General features: G+C 36.0%; 5 protein-coding genes across 5 annotated transcripts; 2 read left to right on the top strand and 3 right to left on the bottom strand.

The window, feature by feature from the left end:
- Window positions 1-1,258: 1,258 nt before the first annotated feature.
- On the top strand, window positions 1,259-4,391 carry GCK72_017118 (uncharacterized protein; the record flags this gene model as incomplete). The annotated part of the gene is made up of 4 exons (XM_053731895.1): window positions 1,259-1,517; window positions 1,963-2,357; window positions 3,320-3,596; window positions 4,054-4,391. The coding sequence occupies 4 exons, from the start codon at window positions 1,259-1,261 to the stop codon at window positions 4,389-4,391; spliced, it is 1,269 nt and encodes a 422-aa protein (XP_053580808.1).
- A 550-nt stretch (window positions 4,392-4,941) lies between these two features.
- GCK72_017117 (uncharacterized protein) lies at window positions 4,942-5,217 on the top strand (the record flags this gene model as incomplete). The annotated part of the gene is made up of 1 exon (XM_053731894.1): window positions 4,942-5,217. The coding sequence occupies one exon, from the start codon at window positions 4,942-4,944 to the stop codon at window positions 5,215-5,217; it is 276 nt and encodes a 91-aa protein (XP_053580807.1).
- Window positions 5,029-6,981, bottom strand: GCK72_017116 (uncharacterized protein; the record flags this gene model as incomplete). The annotated part of the gene is made up of 4 exons (XM_003089308.2): window positions 5,029-5,334; window positions 6,601-6,681; window positions 6,746-6,853; window positions 6,916-6,981. 4 exons carry the CDS (start codon window positions 6,979-6,981, stop codon window positions 5,029-5,031), a joined length of 561 nt encoding a protein of 186 aa, XP_003089356.2.
- Window positions 6,982-7,269: 288 nt separating this feature from the next.
- On the bottom strand, window positions 7,270-8,606 carry GCK72_017115 (uncharacterized protein; the record flags this gene model as incomplete). The annotated part of the gene is made up of 3 exons (XM_003089310.2): window positions 7,270-7,407; window positions 8,092-8,253; window positions 8,301-8,606. 3 exons carry the CDS (start codon window positions 8,604-8,606, stop codon window positions 7,270-7,272), a joined length of 606 nt encoding a protein of 201 aa, XP_003089358.2.
- A 224-nt stretch (window positions 8,607-8,830) lies between these two features.
- GCK72_017114 (uncharacterized protein) lies at window positions 8,831-9,978 on the bottom strand (the record flags this gene model as incomplete). Its single annotated transcript, XM_003089763.2, has 3 exons — window positions 8,831-8,968; window positions 9,547-9,708; window positions 9,760-9,978. 3 exons carry the CDS (start codon window positions 9,976-9,978, stop codon window positions 8,831-8,833), a joined length of 519 nt encoding a protein of 172 aa, XP_003089811.2.
- Window positions 9,979-11,414: the final 1,436 nt, after the last annotated feature.

The following is an 11,414-nucleotide window of genomic DNA, read 5'->3' as shown; positions in this document are numbered from 1 at the left end:
TTACTGTGAGTGGTTTTCTGATAATTTTTTTTCGCATTTTTGACCCATTTTCTTGCATTTTCCTATCAAAAATCATGCATTTTTCACTTAAATCCCCCAATTGTAACCTTTTTTTCTCAATATTTTCTGGAAACTCGCTTAAATTTTCCATTTTTCTCCAAAAATCATCTAGAAATGCGGAAAATTTCTTGATTTTCTCAATTTTTACCTTCAAAATCGACATAAAATGCGATTTTTAGCTCATTTTTTCATTCAAAATCGCTCTAAAAAACTAAAATTCATTAATTTCTTCCGTTTTCCCCTTATTTTCGCTAGAATTTCCGGTTTTTGTCCACTTTCCCCCCGACATTCCTCATTTTTTGGCTCCCCGATGTATTTTATTTTTTCAATTGTGATAACAATGCCTTCCCAAATTCCCTCTTTTCGTGTAATATGAAAATGATTCAATACTCTAAAAATCATTGTTTTTGATGGAAAAATTGTGATTTCTCATCGTCTATTGCTATTTTTAATCGATTATTCACTTTTTTCCAGAAAAAAAAGCGTTTTCAGACAAAATGACACCCATCAGAATCGTCCAATGCTTCCGGAGGAATGCAATGATATTATTACAGCAAAGGAGTGTAGTCATGGTAATGAAACACGAAAAAATCTTGATTTTCAGACAAAAATGGAGTTTTCAGCATTTTTAGACTGAAAAAAAATTCTATTTTTCAATAAGAACCTTGAATTTTCACTGGAAAATGTTGATAAAAATGTGAAATTTTGAGCTTTTTTAACCTATACAGCCGAAAAAGTGCATTAAAAAAAGTGCGAAAAAAGCTTAAATTTCCTTCAAAAAATCTTATTTTCAGACAGAAAAATAGGTGTTTTTCTCACTTTAATCATAGAAATTCCTTTTTTTTCCCCAATTTTTCGTTCAAAATACACCAGAATTGAAAAAAAAGTTTTTGACGGAAATTGCAGGAAAAATTGGTTTTTTGTTTATTTTTTATTGAAAAACTTCAAATTTCTTGAAAAAACTGATTTTGAGGTATAAAAATCATAGAAATTTGTGTTTTTCGGTCAGAAACGCTATGAAATTCCTTTTTTCCGTTCAAACTACACAAGTGCGCTCCACCGAAATGCCCTTGAGAAATGTCTCTTTTTCTCTGAGTCTCTCAATTTCGCACACAATTTTCTTTGGTTTCGGTAGAGCGCGATTGTAAGAAGTCTGTATATGATTTTTAACCAAAAATTCCAAATTTTCCATTTCAAAATGCTCCAAAAGTGCTCCATTCTCTTCCAGATGACACCCAAAAAACCGCCAGAATATGCATCAAAACAAGTGGAGACACTGAGTGAGACGAGTCTTCAGAATGCTCTTTCAGAAGAGGAAAACGAGACGAATCGAGAGATTATCGAGAGATTCGAACAGGAGATTCAGCTGAAGGATGAGAGAGAGTTGATGATGCGAGAGACGCAGACAATTTCAGCTCCAGTCTTCGAAGAGGCCAGGAGGTTGAAGAGGGAGACCGGTTCGTAGAGGAGAAATGGGATTTTTAGCCGGAAAATCCGTGAAAAATTGAGAATTTTAATATTAGCAGCCCCCCCCCCTCTCTTACAACTGCGCCCCATCGCAACGAGATTTTCACAATTTTTTTTTAAATTATGAAAAACAGCGAAAATAGGCCAAAAACTGTGAAAATCAGAGTTGGCGCGAGAAAAAAAGAAAAAAACTCTGCGTCTCTCTGCGCCGATACTCTCTCGTTTGCGATGGAGGCACCCCAGCCGATTCTAGCGGCGCAGGCACCCCAGCCGATTCTAGCGCCACAGGCACCCCAGCCGATTTTAGCGGCGCAGGCACCCCAGCCGATTTTAGCGGCGCAGGCACCCCAGCCGATTTTAGCGCCGCAGGCACCCCAGCCGATACTCACTTTCGAAAAAAATCGAATTAGTTTTTCGCAAATTCCCATTTTCCAGGCTATCCTCGATACCGTCTCATCGACTATTCCTGTGGAGAACTGTCGAATTCGAATCTCTCCGAACCGCCGTCTCCATCGAATCCTCATCCATTCGACCCATCGGATCTCCCTCCTGTTCACTCTCTAACTCTCGTTCCATTCGTCAATCATTCGCCACTTCTCCGATTTCTCGTTGATATCGGAGTGGATTTGGCTGAAATTGAGAATACAACGAGTATCGGACGGCACTTGTTACGACTTGAAATGGAGGATGTCCGTCTGAAAATCGAGTTGATGCAGGAGGAAATTGGATTCGAAAACGAGGAGATCGGCTCGTATTTGACAAGAAATCCGTTCTTTTTGATACAAGATGTTAATGATATGCGGACGAGACTCAATTATTTGGAGATGAAAGTAATATGGGTTGAAGTTAATGTTTTGGGGGGAAATTTTGCAGTAGTTTGCGATTTACAAGCGATTTTCATCATATTTTTTCGCAGAAAAACGAAAAATGAAATAAAATTCAAATTTTCCCTCAAAGTATTACGGTAGCACAATGTGGCGAGATACTGTTAAAGTTTCGACAAGGATTTTCAAACAAACTTTCGCGGGCTAAAACGCAAGGGGGATCGTGGGCGGAGCTTAATCTGCAAGCGGCGCGGATATAATTCCAGCTGATTTTTTAACGAGCAACGATGAATTTCAAGACAAATTTGGGTTTTAGTCGATGCAAAAAACGTTGAAAACATCAATTAAAACCCAAATTTATCTTGAAATTCATTGTTGTTCGTTTAAAAATCAGCTGGAATTATATCCGCGCCGCTTGCAGATTAAGCTCCGCCCCACGATCCCCCTTGCGTTTTAGCCCGCGAAAATTTGTTTGAAAATCATTGTCGAAACTTTATTTTTTCACAGTATCACGATCAGGGTTGGGGAATTCCGGGCCGGGCCGGGCCGACCAAAAAATTTTCCTCGGCCCGGCCCGGTCAGCCCGCCGGCCCGGCCCGGCTACAGTAGAAATTTGAAATTTGTTGAAAATTTGTTGAATTTTTCGCAGAAAAGTCGAATTTTCGACAATGTTTTGGAATATCGATAAAAACTGAAGTGTACGAGAATTTTGGAGCATTTTGATCATTTTTTATTGAAAATTTCGAAAAAATATGTGAAAAAATTATGCACAATTTTTGAATCCGGGCCGACCAGGCCGGGCCGGGCCGGACATTTCCTCGGCCCGGGATTTCCCAACCCTGATCACGATGGCCGAGTTGACGAATCCTAGGCCAGAACACCGTCTTTGATTCACAAGATTTCGAGAAAAATGTAAAATCCGAAAACTTTTATTTAAAAAAATGTATTCTCCGATTTTCTTTCTCCAGAAATTCACGAAACCGGAGCGACGAAAGATCGTGAAAGAGTATCGATACTGGTTGAATTGCAACGTGGAATTGATTGATTCGCGACTCGGATGGCTCCAACAACAGTTCAAATTAAATGCGAAAACGACACGAGAGATAATTGTGAAAGAGCCGAGAATCATAATGTTTGGAACGGGTCCATTGGAGAGATTGGTGAAAATGTTCACGAAAGAGTTGAATTTCAGTCAGACACAGTTGAAGACTTTGGTTACGGTAGATCCGCGGCTTTTTATGATGGGTAGGTGAGGTGGATTACAGTAATCTGAGATTCACACAGCAAGCGCGCTCTACCGAAACTGAGAGAAATTGTGTGTGGAGAGACGCAGAGAGCATGATTTCGGTGGAGCGCGTTTGTGAAAAGCCGAACAGATTTTCACAGTTTTCGACCTATTTTTTGCTATTTTCTTCATTTTTTTCCGGTAAATTATTATGAAAAATAGCGAAAATTGGTCAAAAACTGTGTCGGCGCGCGAGATTTGCGGTGGGGCGCAGTTGTAAAAAAAAGTTCGGCTTTTCACAAATGCGCTCCATCGAAATCGTGTTCTCTGCGTCTCTCCAAACAATTTTTGCTTGGTTTCGGTAGAGCGCGCTTGCTCAGATTACCGTACCAGGAATTTCGAGAGTTTTCATTGGATTTTTCTGCATTTTCAAGCAAAAAATAACGGATTTTTGGAAAAAAATTTCAAAATTTTCAGACGCCAAACTAGTGTCCCGTACCTACAAATACGTTCGTGACGTGATGCGAATCAACAACGAAACGATTCTGGAGCACCCGTTCATCCTCCGTTGCTCGCTGAGTGTCATCAAATCTCGTCACGACTTTTTGAATCGATTGGGAAGGGCTCACTACCAGTTGGCAGAGAAAAAAGAATCTCGGAAAGATGCTTCTGAAGTCATCGTCGAGGATTCAGATGATTCCCACGTTGATTTAGTGAAACTGGAACATTTTCTTCATGCTTCTGATGCCGGATTCGCGATGTTGGCGGCGAAGACGTTCCCCGTTGCTTATGATAAATTTTTGAGGAATTCTTAGTTCACTTTTTTGTAGTTTTTTGTTAATTTTTGAGTGTTTTTGTTGTTAATTGTGTCTTTTTTTGTAATTTTTGAAGCCAAATTTAGAAAAATTTTACTGGAAATCGTAGAAAATCGAGATTTTTATGATTGTTATCAGAAAAATATACGCATTTTGAGCGAAAAGTCGATTTGAGCGTTTTTTTTTCAATTTTTTAAATCTAAAATAGGAAAATTCTAACGAAAAATTTCGAAAAATTTAATTTTCGCTCTAGAATTTCAAAAAAAAAAACTGATTTTCCTGCGATTTTTCCACGAAAATCATATTTTTCCCGATTTTTGACAATTTTCTGCTAGAAAATCGATTTTTAGCAATTTTTATCGAAAATTCTAACAGAAAATTTCGAAATTCTTTTCAAAAAGCCTAATTTTTCTGCGATTTTTAACGAAAATCATAGTTTTTTCTCGATTTTTGAGAGTTTTCTATCAGAAATTTCGACCTTTCACCTATTTCTATAATTGTAGGCGGGTCTCATTTCACACATTTAAAAAAAATATTTCAAGCTATCGCAATGGAACAAAAAGGGGCGGAGCTTATTAAAGTGTGCCCCAGTGAAATTTACATAAAATTCAAAAAGTTTATCAATAATTCTCCATTCTCATCGCTCCAACAAGGAATCCAACGACGTCTGCACTCGATTCACACTCCAATACAACTTCTCCAAGTCCCGCCCACTCAATTCGATTCGTTTCACGCCGTCGACAGTGGAAAACGTCAAAATTGCTTCTCGATCGGACGTCGCCACGTCATTCCGTCGGGTTACTGTACGACAACTCCAATCTGTTGACAAGACACGTGGAATGGCAGAGTGAGAAGCGGTGGCGAGGTGCTCGACGATTTCTGCCGTCGTTTCGGATGTGTACGCTTCGAGGAGACCCTTGATAACCGGTGGCGGGTAGTTTTTCTGGAAAAAATGAGAAAATTTTGAAGATTTTAAGCATAAAACACTTGAAAAATTGAAAAATATTAGCTTGGCCCAGTTCTTACAACTGCGCTCTAACGAAATGCCTTTGAAAATGTCTATTTTTCTCTGAGTCTCTCAATTTCGCACACTATTTTCTCCGGTTTCGGTAGAGCGCGGTTGTAAGAGGCATGTCGTGCTAATAGCTTATTTCAAGAAAAATAAGCTGGATGAAAGCGTTAAAAATTGATTTTCCCAGAGTTTTTGGCAAATACGAGTGTCAAAACCTGAATTTTGTGTTAAAAAAACCACTAAAAATGAGAAATTTGATAATTTTTAGCTTTCGAATACTAGAAAAATTAATTTTTCGGGAAAAATTCTGGATAAAAGCGTAAAAAAAGTAATTTTCTTACCGTTTTTGGTAATTTTGAGTCTTTAAATCCGAATTGTGTCTCAAAAATTTAATTTAAAAACGTGTTTTAGTGAATTTTATGCCAAAAATTGGAAAATTTCGAGGATTTTCAGCATAAAACGCTTGAAAAATTGAGAAAACCATCTTAATTCGAGAAAAATTACAATTTAATTTTCCTAGCGTTTTTGGCTAAAAATTTATCAAACAAACCGGTCTTAGTCAAAAAATGAGAATTTTGATGATTATTAGCATAAAATACTTTGAAAATTGATTTTTCGATCATTTTTTTCAATTTTAGGGTAAAAATTTTTGAGCATAAAGTAGCTGAAATAATATATTAGCACGACACAGCTCTTACAATTGCGCTCCACCGAAATGCCCTTGAAAAATGTCTCTTTTTCTCTGATTCTCTCAATTTCACACACTATTTTCTTCGGTTTCGGTAGAGCGCGGTTGTAAGAAGCGTGAAATTCTGGAAAAATTGATTTTTCCAGCGTTTTTGACAAATTTGAGTCCCAAAACCGGAATTTTGTCTCGAAAATTAAAAAAAAAAGAGAATTTTGATAATTTTCAGCATAAAATGCTAGAAAAATCGACTTTTCGCACATTTTTAGCGATTTTCGGGAAGTTTTTGCTGGATTTTGGTAATTTCTAAGCATATTTTTTGAATTTGAAAAAGTAAATATAAACATAAGGTTTTCCAGCAATTTTTAACCAGAATTTCGTCCGAAAAATCAATATTTATACTTAAAACTAGATTTTTACATGTAAAATGTCAATTTTCAGAAAAAAAAAGTGATTTTTCAGCGATTTTTCCCCTTTTTCCCAATTTTTCTTGATTTTTCGACTCCGCCCACCTCTTGCAACAATTCCACAAAATTTTCCGGCTTCGGCTGAAAAAATATCGCGTACTTCCACACGTTTAGAAGTTGTCGGCACTGAAAAATAATTTTTTTCCAAATTTTCAAAAAAAAATTAATTTTCTTTTTTCTTCTCAATTACCAATTTATAGAGCTCTTCGGGCTCCCCACCGGTCATCTCTTCCGCCTCGAAAAGTGTCTCCACATCAGTTTCTTTCAGTGGATATCGCTCCAAAATTCGGATTGAAGCCTGAAATATGCAAAAATCTATTTAAAAAATCTATTTTTCTCTAAAAATCGATAATTTCTTACTCGATTAGTAATTTTTGACTTGACAATTGATTGAGAATCATCCCATTCTGATAGAATTGGCTCCATGAAAAATGCAAAATAAAAATAAAAACCAGTTGTCCACGAGGAGTACACGGATGTCGGAAACTCGGCCACGGCGTTCGGCCAGGAAAATAAAAGCGAGGGATTTTGAATTTTAGTTTTTCTTTTTTCTTTAAATTTCAAAAAGCTCTGAAGGAATGTGAACTCAGCGTTTCTCTTCAAGATATGAGAAACTTGTGGCTTTAAACCGAATGATTACATCGAGAGCCCGGATATTTTCAATAAATTATCAAAGATTTATTAATTCAACAAAAAAAAAACAAAAAAAATACATCATTCAGTCTTAATCCGTTGCAATAAAGTCTCTTCAGGACCCGGTATTTCGATACAAAAATATTTGAAAGTGAGACAGAAATCGTAGATACAATGAAGTAATGCGTAGACTTCATATATGCGCATTTTTCGAAGATTCTGAAAATGCATGTTAGTTTTAGAGTACGGGTAGACAACCATTTGTCTGCAATTTTTGTTATTACGGTAGAAAAAAACTAGCTCTCTAATTTTGCAGTTGACAACTTTTTGATAGCTTTCATAGGTTTTTTACGGTTTGAAGATGGGTAAAACCGCCATTTGACAAAACATGTCATTTTAAAGGCGCATAGCTCAGAGTTGCATGGAATTCCGACTTCCGACTTCCGGATAAGGAATTTCACTTCCGACTTCCGTCATTCCATATTTAACTGTGGAATTTCCGAAAAGTATATTTCGCAGAAATACTTGAAAAAATGGTCTCAAAAGAGAGAAAATTGGCTTTTCTTCATCCAAAACCTAATTTTCCACTGATTTCCGCCAATTTTATGATCTTTTCTCTTGGAGTTTTTGAATATTTGCGAAAAAATATAATTCCGACTTCCGACTTCCAACTTCCCACTTCCGGGCGTTTTTTCACTTCCGACTTCCGACTTCCGGATAAGAAATTTTCACTTCCATGCAACTCTGGCATAGCTGTAAAACCAAAAGAGCTTTTGGAAAACTGTCAACTACAAAAATGTCGCTGAAAACTTGCTCTATAATTTCGTAGTTGGAATATTTTTGATAACTTGTCAAGCTTTAGAGATATACCGATTTCAAAGATTAAAGCAAAAAAAAACCAACCTGATACCAGCAAACAATTATAGTGACTAGTGCACAAACAGCTAGTCCAATACCATATCCATATTTCAAGTTGAATCCGATAATATCCACAATTTTCCATGTGTATCTGATATAAAATAATGCATAAAACACATTGAGAAGGTTGAATATGGTATAGTGGGTCTGCAATTTAATTATCGATTTTTATGTACAACATAGAGATAACTTACCCATCCATCCAAATCGAGTGAGTACAAAACAATGAAATGACCAATTAAATAGATAATTGACCCAATTATAGCCACTCTCATTTTTCCCTTATAATAGTCCACCGATCGAATTGTATCTGGTTGCATTTTGATAGAAAGATTCAAGTTGAAACCAAGATAACCGAGTACTAAGAACGGCAAATAACCCATTATTTCATGATTTCCGTATGCGGTATTTACTGTCCAAATAGCGTATATGACATCCAGTGAGCCAACTCTAGCAATAAAGTCTCTATACTCTGACGGTTTTTCTACAACATAGAGCATGGTTGAGAGGGGGGAATGGTTTCACTAGAGGGGAAAATCAATGATTGTATGGTGGCAGATGGTCCGATAGAAGACGCACAATAGAGCTCTACAACCACGCTCTACCGAAACTGAAGAACATTAGAAAAATAGAAAAGCTGGAAGGTTTGAGGGCGTAGGTATGACAGAACAATTGTTATAAGTTTATAACTTTTATTAATTCAACAAAAACAACAAAAAATGCATCATTCAGTCTTAATCCGTTGCAATAAAGTCTCTTCAGGATCCGGTAATTCGACACAGAAATATTTGAAAGTGAGACAGAAATCGTAGATACAATGAAGCAATGTGTAGAATTGGAGTGCGTGAATAGTTTTGAAATTCTGGAAAAACAGCTGTGATTTCTCTAGTTGGCGTCTTCCGACCGTTTTCAGCAAGTCTTCAAATTTTCTACCATGACATGTGTATACTGGTTTTATTGCAAATGTCTAGAGCTACATTGTTGCAGTTTACAACTTTTTTGTAGCTCTTCACACTTTTGAGATAAACGACTCTAAAGATAGGTTGCTTGAAACGGTGAGCGGGGAAAGAGACGCAGAGAAGCTAGAGTGTCTGACTGTCGGCGTCTCTCCCTTTGTGGTTTTAAGGCGCATCTTCAAAGGCGCATATCTCGAAATCTAGAGAAACTATCAAAAAGATGTCAATTGCAAAAATATAGACCAAATCAAGGGTTACATTTTTGTACTTGACAATTTTTTGATAGCTATTCACGTTTTTGAGATAGGACGATTTGAAAATGAACCACACTTGACGGAAGTCTGCACCGTTAAAGTCGCTTATCTCAAAAACTAAAAGAGCTACTAGGAAATTGTTAACTACAAAAATGTAGCTTAAAACTTGTTCTATATTTTTGTAGTTGACAACTTTTTGATAATTTTTCCAGATTTTGAGAAAAACTAACCTGATAACAATAAAGCGCATAACTTATCATCCCGATAACAGCTAGTCCAATACCATATCCATATCTCAAATTGAATCCACTAATATCCTTAACTTTCCACGTGTATCGGACATAAAATAATAGATAAAACACATTGAGTAGACAGAATATGGTATAGTGGGTCTGCAACTTAATTATCGATTTCTACAACATATAAATAACTTAATAACTTACCCATCCATCCGGATCGAGTGAGTACAAAATAATAAAGTGACTAATTAAATAGATAATTGTCCCAATTATAGCCACTCTTACATTTCTCTTATAATAGTTCACCGGTCGAATCGCGTTTTCTTCGATACTAAATGTCAAGTATCCGTTGATACCAAAGTATGCAAACACTAGCCACAGCGAGTAAATACCATAACCATCGATCACTTTTTCAGAAGGCATAAACAACATAACACTCAAAATGATATCCAGTGAAAAATTCGAGACAAAAATTGAGCGTTATCGAAGTGGTCGAATATTTTTTTGAACATGTTTTGTGGGTCAAGAAAAAGGGTCGTACTAGACAATTGGGTGGGGAATCAATGAGGAGCAGATGGTGGCAGATGGTCCGATAGAAGACACACAAGACGACCGCGCTCTACCGAAATAGAAGAACATTAGAAAAGTAGAAAAGCTGGAAGGTTTGAGGGTGTAGGTATGACCGAACTTATAAGTTTATACAGTAGCGAGCATAAGTGAGCACCCCTTCATACTTTTATGTGTAACTCTGCTCAATCGTGTCCGTTTTGCAAAAACTTTTTTTTCAAAGGTAGCCAAAGTATTCATCAATAGGGATATATGTTTTTTGAAAAATTTCCATCACTGATTTTTTCGATAATCGATAATTCCCGATCTTGATTTGAAAATCCGAAAAAAAACTTTTTATTTTTCTCTTGGAGTTATTGAGTTTTTTGTTTCAAAATGTTGGAAATAATCAAAATAAAATAAAAAATTATGTTGAATCGGTTTCTTAAACTCCGACCATCGTGCCAGAGCTCCAGAAGTCAAAAGTAGTGGTCACGGGAAAGTCTTTATAACTCATCAAAAAATGCTCCAAATGTGTCGAAACATGTATCAAAAGACGTGTCTTGAGTTTTTCTACAAACCATCATCAAAAAGTTTTAATTTTGGAAAAAATAATTTTTCTAATTTTTTTCACTCAAAAATGATTTTATTCTTATTTTCTCTCCATTTCCCGATATTTTCTGACTATAAAACGAGCACACTTTTCAAAAACTGCATACAAAGTGCTTTATCACACATAATAAAACACATATCTGTATTATTTTGATCAGAAAATAAGAATAAAATCATTTTTGAGTGAAAAAAATTAGAAAAATTATTTTTTCCAAAATTAAAACTTTTTGATGATGGTTTGTAGAAAAACTCAAGACACGTCTTTTGATACATGTTTCGACACATTTGGAGCATTTTTTGATGAGTTATAAAGACTTTCCCGTGACCACTACTTTTGACATCTGGAGCTCTGGCACGATGGTCGGAGTTTAAGAAACCGATTCAACATAATTTTTTATTTTATTTTGATTATTTCCAACATTTTGAAACAAAAAACTCAATAACTCCAAGAGAAAAATAAAAAGTTTTTTTTTCGGATTTTCAAATCAAGATCAGGAATTATCGATTATCGAAAAAATCAGTGATGGAAATTTTTCAAAAAACATATATCCCTATTGATGAATACTTTGGCTACCTTTGAAAAAAAAGTTTTTGCAAAACGGACACGATTGAGCAGAGTTACACATAAAAGTATGAAGGGGTGCTCACTTATGCTCGCTACTGTATCTTTTATTAATTCTACAAAATCAACAAAAAATGCA

Source organism: Caenorhabditis remanei, chromosome V (assembly GCF_010183535.1).
Source record: "Caenorhabditis remanei strain PX506 chromosome V, whole genome shotgun sequence".
NCBI classification, from domain to species: Eukaryota; Metazoa; Nematoda; class Chromadorea; order Rhabditida; family Rhabditidae; genus Caenorhabditis; species Caenorhabditis remanei.
Note: the sequence above shows the minus strand (reverse complement) of the source record. Positions and strands in the feature narration are given on the sequence as shown.